Raw genomic sequence first — 17,984 nt, forward strand, 5'->3', positions numbered from 1 at the left:
GCTGTCCGAGATGTATCCTGTGCACCACAGAGGAGGCAGCAGCCCCACAGACACACACCCCCAGTTCTTGGCTGCAAGCTTCCCAACAGCACGTAAATACCATTCCTGTTATTTTTCATGGGGAGAAAGTATTAATACATAGGGATTGTGGCTGAAGCACTGAAGCTGGCAACACTCCTCTGACTGCAGCAAGATTGTTGCTATGCCACAGTTTGCTAGGAAATGTATTTTAAACGCACAGAACCCACTAGACAGAGAGTTTCCTTCTCTGTCCATATCAGCAGCTGCCTTCTCAAAGTCTGCATCCAATCCCAGTCAGAAATTCATACACAAGGTGCTTCAACTTCTTCAGGCTGAGAAAAATTACCTAATTAAAGTATTGGGAAGAAAATACTGGACAGAAGCATATTTAAAGGGGGAGGTTATTTGGTTTTAAGTGTTTTAGATAGCTAAAAAATCAGTATATTCCACCACCATGGTGCAAGGGGATTTTGCGTGGAAACCTGTCCCTATGCAGTGGTATAGACAGTGATAATAGAAAACAATATAAGCCATGATTGTAAAGCTAAAAAAAGTAACAACCATCTGCAAAGTACAAAGCGTAGAAAATTAATACAATATTTAAAAAACACAACGGAAAAATTCATGCCTTGCCAACTTAAGAGTGGAAATTTAAATAGAGGAAAGAAGGGAAATGTGAACAGAGACACAGATCCATTATTTTGTGCACAAGGTAAAATTACCAGTGTAATTACAAAAAATATAAATATATGCAGTCTGCATTTGGGAAAAAGAGAAGATGATGAATTAATCATAAGATGATGATGTACTTCACAGCTTAGTAATGACCAAGATAACATCTGCTTTAAATAAATACTGTTATATCACCCACCTTGGGTAATTTGCACCTTGGAGTGCACTAAGCAGGTCTCTGACCTGCTGATACTAATTTTTAATAAATCTTGGAATGCCAAGTAATTCTAGAAGGGCAGGAGACCCCCTAACCCTGTGCCGGTGCTTTGGCAGGACTAGCTGACCTAGGAAAGGCAGTCAGCCTGACAGCGGACCTAGACAGAGTAATTAAAAGCCGATATGAGAATCTACTGATAATTCATTATATTTATGTCTCAACTAATTACCAGCCAACATATGTTGTACAGAATCAAGTCCTGTCTAACTGATGTCACAGCTTGATTTAAGAACTTGTGTTAATAGAAATAATTGGGTGGAACTAGATGGACAGAAGTGGCTGATGAGACAAAAAGTATCCACTGCCTGCTACCCGTCCCACAGGATGCAATGTTTTTACCAGTGATTTAGATAAATGTAAGATCCTTAGAGGCAGCTTTCAGATAAAACAAATGTAAGTTAGTAAATAACGAACAAAACAGCCCTCGCTTACTCTGTGATCCAGTTTGTATGGCTAAATGGCCACCATCCAAACGAGCGTGCTTTAATTCAGCCAAACGCAAGATAACATACATACGGGAAAACAATATAGAGCTCTATCTCCAGCATGGAAACTCTGTCCTCTGTGGCCACAGGACAAAAGAGGAGCTACGAAGGGACTTGGGCAAAGAGCAGCTTAAGGAGTCAAATCTATTCCGTGTATGAAAGAAGAAAATCCACAAGATTCAACTGCTGCTTATAGGTGTTACATTAGCACAGAGGGAGAGGGGTTTTCTAATCTGATGGTGAGAGGCAAGGGAAGCTCCAGGAGTTGAAAGTCAGAGTTAGGCACAACGCTGACAATGAGGAAAATTATCGTCAGCACAACAGGGGATGAGAAACATCACATGAGAAGGCCTGGATGATCTTGGGGCCCAGCACAAAAGCAGGGGGTGAAATTCAGTAGTACAAAGGGCAGGTATAAAACCCTCTGTGTAACGTAAGAGTGGAAGGAGCCCAGACACTGGCACACTGGGGGTCTGCTTCAGGCTACAAAATCAGGGAGATCAGAAACGCAGGCTTATTGGGAGCATCTGAAACACGGGACCTGCTGGTAATTAGGGATCTTTAACTGCCCACACATTTGTTGGGGAAGGAAGACATCAGGCACAGCCTTGCATCAAGTTCCTGGAATGTGCCAAGAAAAAAAAATTGTGAAAGAAGAGACAGGAACAAAACTAGGAAGGAGGCTCCAGGAGGTTTAATTCTCAGCAGCAGAGCCGGCCGCAAAACACACAAAGGTGGAAAGCACTGGTGGGCAAGGGAGCCCAAAACAAGTGTGTGTGTTCACTAGGAATAGAAGGGAAAGTAGTAGCAGGGTAAAAGCCCTGCAGTGTAAGGATGGAGGCTTCTGTAAGCTCAGAGGGTTGGCCAGTGAGATTTCAAGCTGAATGAAAAGGGAGTTCAGGGAAAATCGTATTTTGTAAACATACAGCAAGATAAGGGAACTAATGCAAATTATCTTAGTGCGTGGGTACAATAAGGGTAAATCACAAACTCCTCCAAGGCCTGCAGCACATGGAGGAGAAATGGAAACTCCATCAGGCTGATGTGGATAAGCACAAGGGAATGGCACCAGGAGAGGGACAGAGTGAAGGAGCCAAGTGTTCAACAGAAACCACTCACAGCAGGGATCGCCAGTGGTCATGAAGAGACATTTGATAACTACATCAGTGGGAAGAGGCAGACCAAAGAGTTCATCACCTCCTGAGCCAGGAGAAAAGGTTAATGGATTGGTTTATGCCACTGAACACGCCACAGGCCCTTCCAAAGCTGTTAGTGCATGTCAGCCCTCCCCCCTCCTACTGAAATCTGTTTTCTGTTAGGTTTATATGTTTTCTTTATTCTCTACACAGCACCCAGAACTGGCTGGTTCTGGTAATGACATTACATATTATAATGTATGTATAATTGCTAATTTTAAGATGCACAATTTCTAAAATATCTTCTCTTATTAGGCTAGTTAAATTGGACAGTAAATTGAATTTAATAAATACTGAACACGTCGTAAGAAGCCACATTCCCCACAGTTACAAAAGCAATAACTAAATCAGATAATGAGTAAGCCAAAGTGTTGTTTAACAGACTAGAGAGTGTCACCTGAAAAAGAGATTCACCTTCATGACCTCTCTCACACACACACGCCATCAGCACACAACGAGTTGTAAAACTACTAATTAGGGTAAGAGGAGGCAGGGGATCCCAGGGGTTTGACTCACAGCTGTCTCAGGAAGCAAAGACGTATAAATTGGGACACAATTTCGCAATAGCCAACGACTGGGAGTTAAAGCTGAAATGTCTAATGCTTTTGTTGGTTCAGACTTCATGAAAAAGGATAATTAAGACCACAAAGTTAATGCAATTAAAAGCAGCAGAGTAGAACTGTAAGGTATAGTAGCACATGAACAGAATGAAGATTACTGAACTTCGGTGTTTTCAAATAGGCTGAGGTCTGTCAGCAACTGTCTCCAGGAATTTCTGGAAGAAAACTGATGTTTAAAAAGACTGGGAAAGGGCAAATATAGCGGCTATATTCAGCGGGTTGAAAAATCAAGGAAATTGCAGGGCAGTCAACATAACTTCAATGCCTGGAAAAAAATTTGAAACAAATCATCAAACAATCCATCTGTAAGGAAAAGTTGGAAGCAATAGCCCTGCCACATGAAGGCAACCTGCTTTCTCTCTGACAGAGCAAAAGGATCTCGTATGAGAGACAGAGGCAACAGATGTTTATACCTTTACTTTCACACAAGGTTTTAACTCCAGTTTCATATAACACTTTAATTAGCAAATTAGGCAAATAGAGTCCAGAAGAAATTCCATACAGGGAACACACAGCTGGTTGGGAAGTTGTACACAAAAGCACAGGCATGAGCAAGCAATGCTGTACCAAAAACCCCATGGTTATACAGGCGTATATGGACAGGAGTGTCACACACAAGTTGCATGAAATAATCCTTCTGCCCTTCTCAGTCAAGAAAGGCCTTGGCTACAATACTGGGCTTATTTCAAGTCAAAGCACTTCCAAAAGAGCCCAGACATAGTAGAGACAGCCCAAGGGACCTCAACAAAACACAGAACTACAAAAAAGTTTTAGAGAGGGCTGAAAGGGACCTCAAGAGGCAGAAAGAACCACGCATGTGTAATTCAACTTGAAAATAACATAGCCATGAGGAAAGAGCAAACGAAAGACAGTTGTTCAGCACAGAGAACAAAAGTCTTCAGGGAAGCATGATAACAAGCCTCAAATATGTAAAGATTTCTGCAAAGAGAAAAGGAGTGCTGTAAGCTGCTCTCCATGTCCACAGAGAGGGGACATGCCATAATGGGCTTAAACTGGAGTAAGAGATTTTTAAAACACCAGCTCCATAACAATATAGATAATTATGCCCTAGAGCAAATTGCTGAGGGAGGGTACATCTCTCCCATCACAGGAGGTTTAAGAACAAGGATAAAGCTGCATCATTTGAATTAGTTAGCAGTGGCATCCCCACAGCCTGGGCAACACTGGTGCCTGGCTGCTGAGCCCCCACAACCTGCTGGCTTTAGACGTGCCCAGGAACACAACATATTTCAGCTATACACCAAATGCCCTCAGAAAACTGTAAACAGACACTTTGCTTCAGAATGAGCTCATATAAACAATTGATAATGGCACAAAAAGATACTTGGTTACAAGTCATTGTTTTTCTACAGTTTGTTTTTCCCACCACCACTGGCCTCAGCTCTGATCCTGAGGTCTCAGAAGGCACCTGCAAACTATCCTCAAAAGGGACTCAGCAGCTCTGCTGGTCATTAACTATGGGCTCAGCACAGATACTGCTTTAATGACATATTACAATTTTTTTAGTCCCTTCCTCCCAGGAAACCCTGCAGTGTTTAACAGCAATTCTCTCTCCCTCTCTCTTTCCCACAGGAGCTGATGACATTATTGTCTTCCTCCTGCTGATGTGACCTCTCCACCACTATCTCAGTTGCGTTAATCAAGGAGACAAACTCAGGGAAATTGTTTTCACTGAGTATTTAGCTTTGAATGGTGCTTTTTCTTCTTCAGCCCAAAATGGGGGGCTGGCCAAATAAAATATATTGCCTCTCATACACCTTTCTACAAGCAGAGACCAGGTACAGCTGATTTGTCATGGAAAAGGCTAGAAGATGCCCTCTTGAGGTCCTTTTCAGATCTATTTTGTACAATGCTGTGGATAGCATGTATGATGTAAGGGGCTGCAACAGGCAGAAGGCAAACAGCCTGATCCAAAAGCCGCTCACAGACCTGCTGCAAAGCCCTAGAGAGCACCTTCCTCGAAGGGAAGCTGGAGAGCAAGCACAATACCGACCACACGGTGCAGCACCCAGTAAAACAGCTATGATAAGTATTGCTGCTGTGCAGACCACAGGACATTTAGGCTGCCAATTCCAAACAAGGTCACAAAAAGGCAAGAAAGCTGCACTTATCTCTACAAAACCCTCCCAGGTCCTATGTCATAAGGTGGTTCCCACCTCCAGCCCCATGGAGTGATAAAGCCATATATCTCCAGAAAAAAAAAAAAAAAGTAGAGCAGCCTTTCTGCCCAACAGCACAGGCACTGAAAGCACAGCCGGCCCTGTGCCCTGCTCTCTGCACAGACCCCCTGACAAGGGCAGCCCCTCAGCCACGTCCCCCTCCAGACTCAGCATTCCTTAGGACAGGTCCTGGGCCCTGCAGACATGTCTTGCTCCAGGACCACCATCTCACAGACCCCACAGCATTCAGCAGGAATCACAAAACCACGAGGGAGGTTCACAAGTGCAGGAAACACAAATGTCACAGGTGCTCAACCTGAGCCATGGGATTCCCTACCAAGGAACAAGCATGATTGCAGTTCTCACTGTTTCCAGGGGAGAGGAGAAAAACATTTCTGCATGGCAGCTTCTCTCTTACAAGCTCTTTACACAGGCACCTGTTCTTGCTCAATACCACCCCATGCACAGTTGCTTTGCAGTAGTCACACACACACTTCTGCTCCCTGTCACTCTGCTTTGCTCCACTCGTGCCACCATTGTGCATCCCTACTTAAGAAAAGCTGGTGTGTGCCCTCCATCACTATCACCTCACACACTCACCGCTTACCCTGGATGAAGAGGGTTTCTCTGTCTGTTAGCAGCTCCAGAAGTAGCTTTTTCCAAGGAAAGTCTCACAGAGATCTCACAGCAACTCTTACAGCAGAGTTTGCTATCTAATGACCTTAACAGGGGTAATGTGATGCCAAAGTAAAACACCTGATTGCAATGTTGGACACAGATAGTGAAATGCACTGTTTGGCAGCTCTCAGCTCCATTCCTAGCAGCCCCACCTGATTCTAATCCCCCCAGGTCTCTCTCAGTGCAGCTGGATGAGACCCTCTGCTAACACCCTCAGCAGGGTGGGACCATAGAGGGTAAACTGAGAGCATTATGTACCCTGTGGGGAGGGTCTTCCCTCTTAACTGCTGATTTTAGAGGCTGTGTTGCATTATATGACAGGGTGGCAGCTGCTTACTACATGCCCTGCAGTCTCCTCACTGGCTTTTCAGTGCAGAAGTGGTGTAGTTGGACAGGCTGAAGAGCTCTCATCACTAGTCTCTTGATGCAGCAAAGTAATCAGCATTGTAGCTTCAAGCAGAAAGTAGAGCAGAAAGAAAAGATGTGTTTTCACTCTCCAGAATGAGAAGTGGGGCACTGTTTTGTTTCCTTAGGATGGGAACTCCTAGAGGCAAATTTATGGTTCACTCTTTTATCTTGGAAAGCTCAGTTACACTTAATGCTTCATGTAAATACAGGAGGGGACAGGTTTTCACGTACATCTATTGACCTGAGCAATTCCTTCTTCCATTTGGCGTAACAGGCTTTACTTAATAACAGTGCAGAAACCTGTGGATATTCATTCTCTTAAGGTACAAATCCGTACATGAACCCAACACAAACTGGCACCACAGAAGGAAGGTTTCAGATTTAATCTATCAAAGCTCTGCCCGCTGCTCTTCCACTCTCCATAAGTTCACTCCCCAAAACCTGCATGCATGTTGTGTCTCCAGTGCCCCAGGCAGCCTTTCACCTGCTGCCAGCCCAAAGCTGTGCATTCACCCCTCAGCTCCAGGGCTCCAAAATCACTTTACTGTCACTGGGACACTCTTCCTGAGGGCTGCAAAGGAGGGGAGCCTGCTGTGGTGATTGCAACTTCTATTCCTGCTGATATAAGCCATAAAAGAATCAGTGCTTGCTCCCCCTAACTTGACTGGGAAGGAGCAGACAAGTGTTTCTAGGGAAATGACCCTCCTCCTCCCCTATCCCACTGCAGGCTGTGCTGAGTGAGCTGGTTCCCAGAAGGGAGCAGGCGATGCTTTGCACTCTCCGCCTGCGCTACCACAGATCTCTACCATCAGAGATGCCTATCTCTGAGTACCAAAAGGGAAGATTAATAAGCCTCAAAACGTTATACAGCATTTAAATAGTACTGTCACAGATCAAAGACTATCACTTATCTTAGTGAGGCAGGCTCAGTAAGCCTAGAGACATCACGTACAGAAAGCAAATGCAAGATGCAAGAGAAAGCCTGCAGATGGGAGCTGAGGAAAGCTCCTGCTTGTCTAGAGAAACCAAAGTGGCCTAAGCCAGAGTCTAACATGTGTTCCTGTAGGAATGAGAGCCAGAAAAACTGCCTGGTTTCACTCAGTCTCAGTTGTGTCTTAGCACAGAAAAACACATTTCATTTTAAAACACCCTCTTACCTTGGAGGTACCTGCTGCTGGGAGCAGCTTAAATCCCAGTGCAAAACCACAACCCTGCCTGATCACTGAGATAAAGAGCACACTGGGAACCATGTGCAACCGGTGAATAGATTTGAAAAAGCCCCTGATTTACATAGATGCCACAGGGACTGCAAAATCACACTCCCTGCACTGTAAGAGCTTTCATTCTTAAAGCCATGAGGATACTGCATGGAAGTTTGATGGCAATATCACTTGCCCACACTTGCAGACAGCGTGGGAGGCCTGATCTATAGTCTTGCAAGTTGCTCATATAAATATGTCATCTGGGAGGAGGACCAAGAGAAGATGACTTTTCTTCCAAATCACTACAGTGGCAGCAGTAGTAGCATGGGAATAAAGATGCCTCACAGTGGTACTCCTACTCCCAAGCTCTCCTAGAGTAGCTATTCCGTCGTAAAGCATCTTTATTCTCAGATAACTTGGGGCAAAATATACCACTTACGTTTCTTTGGTACAATTGAAGTGCTGGAGGAACCAGCAGTAGTAGGAGCCTTCTTACACAGAGGCGTGGGGTTGAATATTCCTCCAGTCTAGGTTGAACACTGAGTAGTGAGGTCATGCATGTACATGCACCACATGAGGACAAGTGACTTCTGGATACAGACCCCCAGGAGGAAACCCTGCTCTCAGGGAGCCCCCAGATACTTCGTCCCTGCAAACTCAGTCCTTCACTGTCCCTCCCCAAACCAGGTCTGGATCCTTGCTTCTGCACATCGCCTCACGACCTGGTGACTCGCTACAGCACTGTACAAAAATACTGTGCAGAACAAAAAGAAGTCCTCAAGCAAACTCTGGCTGATTGAATTTTGAAGGTAAGGAATGCCCTTCTGCAACAGATGTACAACCCCCTCTGCCCACCCCAAACACCAGATCCATCACGGAGAAGGGAAATATTTACACAAGTTAGTAGAGTTCCAGTTAAATATTATGCTTAGCTGTCTAGAGTCCATGTTCTCAGACTATGTCTATGAAATAAAAGATTAAACTTCATAACAATTATGAAGTTGCTCTGCTCACATTCAAAGGGAGTTAAAGGACATTAAAATAGTTCTTTGAGTAATACTCTAGTGAAATCGCTCTCTCCCCCCTGGAGAGTTAGAGTTAAAACCTTCTGAACTATCCTGTAAACACACTTGGAAAGGCTAAGAGCTAAGCTGATAACCAGGTAGCACCTCTGCTCTGCAGGTTCTGTAAAAAATGTGAGCAATGCCGGAGAGCTTTTGAAGCAGTGAGGGAAGGAGGACAGGGGAGAGCAGCTTCTCTTCTCGAGGGAAGTTTGTTTAGTGGAAAGTAAGCAAGTTGTCAGGGGAAAAGCTGACAATGTTGATTCCAGCAGTTGTACTGGGAATAAACAGCCAAGTGGATTACGTTACAGAGAATGAGAAACGGCTCCGAGGATCTCATTTAAATACTGGGCTTTCAGGAACCATGGGATTCAGCCACACTCGTGGCACCAATGCCCACAGCTCCCTGGGGCTGAGCCCTCTCCCAGCCCTGGTGTCACCATCCCACCTCTGTGGGGTCCCCAAGAGTTCCAGCACAGCCCATGTCCCCAGGAGAGCCAGAGCCCGCTGCCACACTGCTGTCCCTGGCAAGGACACAGACCTGTGCTGGCATAAAGGCAGGGGCTGGACATTGAATTAGGGACAGCAGCAGAGTGGGAGGAGGTTGTGCAAGTACCCAGTTGCCTCTCCCAGCCCAGCAGCAGATGAAGGCCACCACAGGGCTTGCCATCTCCTCCCCAGCCAGAGCATGGGGTCCTCGCTCCCATAAAAATCAGATGCCTCCCTGCCTTTCACAGGAAAGGGACTCAGCAAGAGGAGAAGGGAATCTTGTTTGATTTATTAGTCTCTTCCTCCTTCCCATCGTCTGTGGCTCATCCAGCTGTAGTGATAAGGAGAACAGCTATGAAAGGACACTGCTGGCTGCTGGGATCTCATCCTTCTGCCCACTCACTGCCTGAAGACATCAGTCCTTTACAAGCACCATTAAATGTGTATCCAAAATGTGGCAGTCTCCTCCATCCTTTGAGATTCTGTTCCCTGGATAATACAAACAGTTGCCAGAAAAAGAGTATCCTCTCATCTCTGTCTGGGCCATTATCCCTTTATATTTGCTCTTTAATATTTACTGGGTTCACACAAAGTGCATGCTCTGGAAAGAAAAAAAAAAATCAGCTGCAGCTTAAAGGACTCCAAATTTAGTAATTGCTGCAGCCCCACCGACGTGAACAGTTAGCAGGGAGATTTCTCCAGCACTTCACGTGCCGTGGTATTCTGCTTAGGTCAGACTGCAGAAAACGTTCTGTCCAGGGGCACCAAATCTGGAGTGCCTGCATAGGTGCCAGCCGCAGAGGCCTTATGAGTCCACCACGAGTTCCTGCAGGTCCTTTCCCTCCCAGCACCCAGTAATCTTGGTAGGAAACAGAGGCAGCCAGAGAGATGCTGATTCATACAGAGGTGAAGCACCCGAGGGTTTTAACACAACTGTGAGTTAGCAAGACCTAGCCCCAGCTCCTGGCTCCAGAGCTGGTCTTGCAGCCTTACCTGTTAATGTGAGGTTGCTGTATGTGTTTGAAAACTGCTCCTTTAACAAAACCAAGTGCATCTGAGCTGCCTTTTCCCTCTGTAGCTCCAACATTATGTCAGGATGCTGGGCGATCTTACAGCCTTTCTGCTTATCCAGGGCAATGTCGCTGCGAACAATGTCTACAGCAAAAGGGAAAGAAAAAAGGGAGATGGCCAAACCTCAGCTTTCATTTCATCAGATGCTTGGATCAGCACCAGCCAACATGACAGCCACACAACCATCACGCAGCATGAACAACCCAAAAAAGGGTCCAAACCCCTTGGATCCACCTATCCAAAGAGCCTCCTAGGCTCAAGTCTCCTTTTCTCCTGTAGAAAGCTCAAGTCATTGCCTTTAATATGCTAACACAAACTACCACACCTTCCATCCTTCACCTGCCTAGCAGTTGATCTTTTACAATGATGACCCCTCCCTTGCAAGGAAGTGCAAAAGTCTCCCAACATTCATATTACGACCCTGTTACTGGTGTGTTTGACTCTAAAAAATGAGATAAAATTAAATCCCATTCTGGTGACCCCTGGCTTCCATTTACCCTTGCCTGTCAAAGAGGTGATGAAGAAGGCTGGTTCTTGCTTTGTTTATTCTCACTGCATCTATCACAGCTAGAGTTAGGTAAGCATGGCTTATGACTCTGAATGGGTCTCTGTACCCTCCTAACTCCTGACGTTCAATTCAGGAGGCAGACAGATTATTTAACAATTGTTTTATCTTCATATGAGCATCTTATAAGTCATATTGTGAAATAAGAATAAGATATTCCCTCTCCTAGATCTACTCACCTGTTGAGGAAATGGAAATATGGGGGTAGCAGGGCAGAACAAAAATCAGGCAAGATGTCTCCAGCCTAAACAGAAGGGGAGTGGCGCAAACTAGTCCTTGCAAGGCCCCTTTCAGAGTTTAATAAACTCTGTAACATCCTCAGATCCACAGGCACCATATGCTGTGCCTAATTTTTACAAAAACTTAGGCAGCCAGCACTGATAAGGAAGGACAGAAGTTGGAGTTCTTCCACCACATTGCATGAGGTCACCCTTTGCATCATGAGGTTGTGCTTTGCTTGGTTTAATTCCCATCTAGCTATAAGTTTCTGAAGGCGCTTTTTGTCAGAAGGGAGTCACATCTTGGTCCACATACACTCTCAAACTCCATTATTGTTACGCATATCAAGAAACACCAAAGTTGTTTCCAATAGTAATGGTCCTGTCTTTCAAGGTGTCAAATCTCAGGTTCAAAGCTCTGATATGTCTTGGGCTGGCATGGAACCCCCTCCAAAAGTGGAGGACTGGAAGCCATATTTTTCTCCTGTCTCTGAGCCTCATCCTAGAGTCACTATGCTTATCTTGCCCAGGCTGTGCTCTGTCTGTCTCTACTAGGTAATTTGGGATTGACACAGCTTCTCTAAAGCCTGACTAAAAAAAGACTGCTCAGAACAGTAACGTCATAAAAGTACCTGTGGTCTGCAGTTAGGGACATGAGTTCTCCCCTCCACCCATAGCTAGCATGCTCAGGAGTGGAGATAGGGCAGCATCGAGCTAGCATGTCTTAGTATTTCCACATTAAAGCACAGGAGCTTTAATGCAGAGAGATGAGATGGAGCAAGAGGAAAGAATCATGTTCCTCTGCAGATAATGAACACACCCACTCCCCCTCCCCATGTGCTTTTGGGGCATAACCTCTGAGGTACACACTGAGTAAGACTTAGGCCTACCCAAACTCTGCCCAACTAATGAATGATGCAATCCTGAACCCCTGTTGTGTGAGATATTTGGAGAACTGAAGACTGAGAAACACAATCTTATCACTCTCCCACACCAGAAAGGCTACTACTACAGCTACTGGTGTCACCTGGAGCTCATGGATGGACATTCCCCTTCCTGAGTAATGGATTTACTTTTCTACAGAACTGAATGCAACAGTTGCACACCCCCCACCCCCAAGGCAAAATGGAACAAAACACACCAAGGACACCCTGAAGGAGGAGACTCGGAGGCAGAGAGGCTTGAAACTAGATGGTCAAATGTCTCAAATTCTCTTCAGACTGCTGTAATCGAGCCCAGGCTGTCAAACCAGGTTTCTTTCCTAAAAGGGATGGAGGGCTCCTAAAAGGGATGGAGGGCTCCTAAAACCCAAACCAGGTCCAATGTGGACTCCTATGGAGGAATCATGGGCCTGGGACCAGGGTTCTGGCCCTCCTGGTCAGGGGCCGGGACAGCACCTTGGAGAGTGCAAAAGGAGAAGTGGCAGTGGGTCTGTGTGACACCCTTACCTCCATCTTTGGGGACCACAGGTCACAGCAAACACACAGCTGGGCAAGGAATGGCCCTGTGTGCACTGTCAGCAGGGTCTGGGGACAGGAGCAGTATTTGGAGTCCTGACCTTAGGTGGTGGAGCTGCTGTGACAGGGATTAGTATAAGGAAGTCAAGCCACATTCAGACAAATCCCTGGTCTCTTCTTAGATGTTGAGGTCTGGGAGAAGCTGTGCAGGGCACAGGAAGTGGGGGCACTCCTCTGGCACTCATCTCCATGGGTTTCTCAGGAAGCTACCACTGCAGATATTCAGGAAGCAGAGGCAAGTCGTGGCTTCTCAGATTGATGAAGGACCCAATAAACTTGCCCAAGACCTAAAAATGATGGTAGACTCCACATTCATTATAGCTCCAGTTTAAACAGTGGGAAGATATCTGGGATATGGAGCTCCTCAAAGAACCCAGTGCCTGGTCATCGACACCATACCAGGCTGTTCTCAGTGCAGGGGAGGAGGTGAGGGCACCTCCCCACCACTCTTCTGAACCAGCAGCATCAAGGGAACAGGGGTGGCAGGCCACAGCTGCTGGAGGCTCAGGGGAAATCTCAGCAAGAGGAACTTAGAAAAATGGCCAGCAAGGATCCCACAGCTCTCAAATCTTAAAGAAAGAGACAGAAGAGGGAAAGTCTCAAGGAGGGCAAAGAGCAGAGTACCCCAGGAGGCGCTGGGCAGGGCAGCCCCCAAGCGGGAGCTCTAGGGGAAGGACACCGCCTTCCCTAAAGTCAATGGGTAAGAAAAAAAAAAAAACAACAACAACACAACAAGCAACCCAGCAAAACACGAAACCGAGCAGCTCTTGCCAGAAGTGCGAAAGAAGAACTCCAGATGTGGGAGCCCCAGAGGACGCCAAATGGTTTCCAAAGGCGTCAGAACACGAGCTCTGCCCCCGGAGGGGCCGGGGCCGGGCCGATGCGGGCCGGGCCGGGTCAGTACCCTGGCCAGCTCAGCCTCCCGCGGCGGCGGCGGCACGGCCGGGCCGATCCCCCGGCGGCGCGGCGCTCCGGGGCGGCCCGGGTCCCGCGGCGCCGGCAGCCGCCGCGCCGGGTCCGGCAGCCGCCATGCGGTATGGCGGGAGCACACCCGTGTGGCGGTCAGGTGAGCTGCGGCTGGCGGGAGGCACCGGCAGACGGAGCGGAAAGCCCGGCGGCGAGGGGCGGCCGCCGGCCAGGGGGACCCGCTCTCGGAGCCAGCCTCGGCCCCCAGCCCCGCCTGCCTTCCACCCGCCGGCAGCGGCCGCGCTGTCGGGCTCCTGCAGGAGCTCTGCCCCCGCCGGGCTGAGAACCCTGGGTGGGGGACGCTGCCTTTGCAAAGGCTGTTCCGTGTTTGCCACTGCCTGCACATTTCTCTGTCCTGCCTTGGGATCTGCACATCTCCAGAGCTCACACAATGGAAATTTTGAAGAACAGGTTAGGAAAACACCCCTCAGGAGGGACACAGGCACAGGAATCCCAGCCCAGGGCAAGATGCCCATCCCGGGGCTGCCCGAGCTCTAGCGGTCCCTTTCTGTGAGTCTCCGGCACCAAGAGGTTGCACCAACCATTTCACACCATAGCAGTACCAGGCCAGAGAGCTCCCATGCTGTAAAGTCTCCAAGATGACACACAGCACACAAATACAGCTCCCAGGTTTCCCTGACCCACAGAGTGAGCCTCTGCACGTGGGAATTTACACAGCATCAGCGTGGCCTGTGTGCAGTTGCCCATCCCATGGCTCATGCCACTATCTGCACATGGGCAGTTCCCTTCCAGGAGTCACCAGAGTCACAGAGCAGACACGGGCTATTGCAGCTGATCAGATGGAAGATGAGGAGGGCACAGACCCAGGTTTATGTGAACAGGGCAGAGGGATATGGCTACAGTAAAAAGGATGTGTGACGGGAGGGTGAAGACAAGGAGAAACTTGTCTTTCTGTGTGTGTTTGAGAGCGAGCACTGCCCACAGCCATCACCACTCCAGCAAAAGTCACAGTCACCACTGCTGCGGCATCAGAACAAGCTGAGTTTGCCCATCCTCCTAATAGGACTTGTTTGCTTCAGCTTTCCAGTCTTAGAAAGTGAATTTAATAGGAAAAAACCCCAACTACTTTATGTTAACAGAAACATAAAATAGTTATGAATATTCCTACTACTACTGATAATTTCTTACTAATATTCTTACTACTAATAATAATTCTTAATAATAATCTTACTAGTAACTAAGAGTTATGAATATTCTTACCAAACCCCCAGAATATTAGAAAATGGTGTTAGTGCAGAAGTTAAATAGATGTTTAATAGGTCACCAGGTAAAACTCTTATGAATTGCAGGTTGCCAAACTTGTAAAATACCTACTTTAAAAATAAACGCATTTTAAGATGTTTTTAAAAACAGATTTATCTCCTTGAATTATTATAAAATACCCAGTGACTGTGAAATTTGGAACGAAACTTCTGTTTAGAAAGCCTGAAGATTTCTCAAGCCAGAAACTGCATCCTCATCTTGTCTGTCTTCAACAGGCAGATTTCTGACACATTAATGTAATTCCTTTCTTTTAGCTGGGAAAAATTCCCTGACAATGAGTTCCACAAGTTCTCTCCCCATATACTTTTTAAAAATCATATTTGTTTGTTTTATGTGCAATAATTCCACTGGATGTTCCCTATTTCTTGTGTCATGAAAACAAGGAAATAATCATTCCCAAACTGTCTTCTCTGTGTGACACCTAAGTTCACAGCATTTATCATATTCTCAGTCATTTTTTCCAAGCTGAAAAAAGCCTAATCTCTATGACTGAAAGCTGTGACTTAGATCACTTCCATCACCCTATTCTACAGATATATACTCTTTACAGTGATTAGTATGTCATCACCTAGTTTGCTTATTGCATAAGAATGCTCTCAACGAGTTTCTCCAACTCTTTTCTAGGATTCCTAACACTGGATTCACTTTTACTTTCCTAAATGTATTCAGAGACTAACCCATAATAAATTCAAAACATTTTCCCTGAATTGCAACTCCTAATTTAAAACCCATAGTTGTATATGAAAAGTCACACGCATTTCCCTTGTGCATGTAACTTTGCATGAATCACTTTTAACTCATAAGAAAGAAGTGTGGAACTAACAAAAATATGTAATGTTTTTAGAGAATTTAGGATGCTTATTATAATGAAATTAGGATGCTTATTTAGAGAATATAGGATGCTTATATCAAGCATATAACCATAGAAATCTTTCATCTCACCCATATACCAGAAAATAGATACCAAATGTTTGATTGTGCCACTTCCTGCAGTTATTAAAACAATTTTCATGCATGATTCTAGCAAAATAGCTTGAAATTTAAAAAGAAAAACTTCAGATAAACAGGCAATCTTTGGAAGTACCTCCTGAATAGGCAGTATCTCCCTGGCCTTGTGTAAGGCGATTTCTACAGTGTTTTGATTTTGTTTTGTTTTAATTTCTGAGGAAACAACTAAACACCTATTTCTGAGGAAACAACTAAGCACTGGAGCTCCTTACACAGAAGTTCCTGCCAGGCAGAGCAGGTTGCAGCTCCTTCCCTGACATTGTGGTCCCAGGGAACCAGAGAGCAGGATGCCGCCTGGGAGCTCACGCCAAGGATGGAGCAGCCCCAGGTCTAGCAAATTCCAGAAGACGGAACGACATCAGAGGATCTACCCATCTTTGGGACCGAGTGCTTGCAATGTCTGAAATGCTGCAGCCCTCCCAAAGGAGCTGTGGTTTAAGCACTCGGAAGGTAAAAAAGCAACTGTTTCCTCTGGAAGCTCTGAAAGGACAGATGCCTAAATTGTTGAGGGACACTTAGACAGACAAAAAGGGGCTCTGGGTGACCATAAAAAGAAGCTGATTCCTTGAATAAATGAAAACTTGTTTGTTCGTTTTTACTGGTACAACAGGTTGGTTCTTCATTCTAAAACACCTGCTGCAAGGTTTTATGAGCTGGTGGAGCCAAAGGGGCAGTACCAGCCACATGGCAATAGCCCTCCCTTGCTCTGGCTCTGGTATACTCATACCCCACGATGACCATCACAATCCTGCTCACTAAATTCACAGAAAAACCGTTGCCCTTTTTTTTTTTTTCCTGACTTAGTGTTCTGCTGCCTTAGCAGAGGATCAGAAACATGCCAGAGCCAACACAAGGGAAGTAGCAGAAGGACATGGTGCAGAGCAAAAAGAAGACATGGGGACTAGCCCTCCTGGTGGCAGAGAACCAAGTGACAAGCTTCACCACTTTCAGGACACAATTTTGCAGGATTCAATCTGACCAAGGCTGAGGCTGCTGCTGTCCCATGTTTCACTGCAGGCTTTCCTTTCCCAGCACTGCCCTCCATGCCTCTGTGGTCACACATCACACTCATGGGTTCAGGCAGCTGAACAAGCTCAGGTGCCATCACCTCTGCACCATTCTTGTTTGGCCAGCTGAGGTCCCTGAATTGACTCACTACGTAAACTCAGGCTCCAGCTACAGAAGAGAGCAGGAACACAGCACAAGGGGCAGAAGGGTGAGAGCAGCAGCCCTGGCTGAAGCCAGCCCCAGCCCCTGTGCAACCACACATGCAGCTAAAGGAATCTTCAGGTCATTTAGCATTTATTATCTTCTTTTCCACTTGATACCAAAGATCCTCACACATACTCCAAGAGCACGGCATCCTAGAAGCATCCCACATGATACAGACAGCGCAAGGGTGAAATTATGTTCCCCTTGCTGCACAAATCTTGAGGTTCAGATGCAGCACCAGGTACCTGAAGGTGTCTGAAGGAACGGATCCCAAACTGAAGGGATGCCCAGAAAACCTACACCAGGATTACACAGCGTAACATGAAGTTTCCCACGCTATGCAGCAAAATCCATGACTAGAATGGAAGGCACAAGAAACATGTCTTTTTCCAGGTTTTTGTGGTAATTGGCCGTTTTTCCAGATGCCCAGTATCCTCTCCAAAAAAGGACATAAAATAGAAGGAAGAAACCTACCAGTAATTAAGAGAGTATTTTTGAAATGTGTTGTCCATATGCACTTCAGCTCAGAAATTTTTCTGACGCACTACCTACAGCATGCATATGTGCTGCCCATCCCTCTGCCTCCCATGACCCCCACAGGCCCATGCTGGCTGTGTGTGGTAAATGTTCTTTGGTCTCTTTTCAGCCACATGATCCCAATAGGCTACACAAAGCCCGAGGGACAGGATGGAAAAGCCATACACTTGGGCCAACACATCTTGAAGACCTCCAGCTACAAGTAACTTCTCTTTTTCCCTTGAGTTTTTCTTCATAGAAAATATGCATGTTTATGCCACCACAGGTTTTCCCAAGTCGGTCTGTGTGGCTTTCGAGGTGAGAGGCAGTTGAGGATC

The 17,984-nt window shown here is 46.2% G+C and overlaps 1 protein-coding gene across 1 annotated transcript in view; it reads right to left on the reverse strand.

Annotated features, from left to right (window-relative positions):
- HPSE2 (heparanase 2 (inactive)) overlaps positions 1-17,984 on the reverse strand; it is a 111,209-nt gene that overhangs the window by 87,478 nt on the left and 5,747 nt on the right. Inside the window, exon 3 of the mRNA XM_065638678.1 lies at positions 10,283-10,444. Within this exon, the coding sequence (XP_065494750.1) occupies positions 10,283-10,444 (162 nt within the window). The remainder of the gene's footprint in view (positions 1-10,282; positions 10,445-17,984) is intronic.

Source organism: Caloenas nicobarica, chromosome 7 (genome assembly GCF_036013445.1).
Source record: "Caloenas nicobarica isolate bCalNic1 chromosome 7, bCalNic1.hap1, whole genome shotgun sequence".
In the NCBI taxonomy this organism is placed as follows: Eukaryota; Metazoa; Chordata; class Aves; order Columbiformes; family Columbidae; genus Caloenas; species Caloenas nicobarica.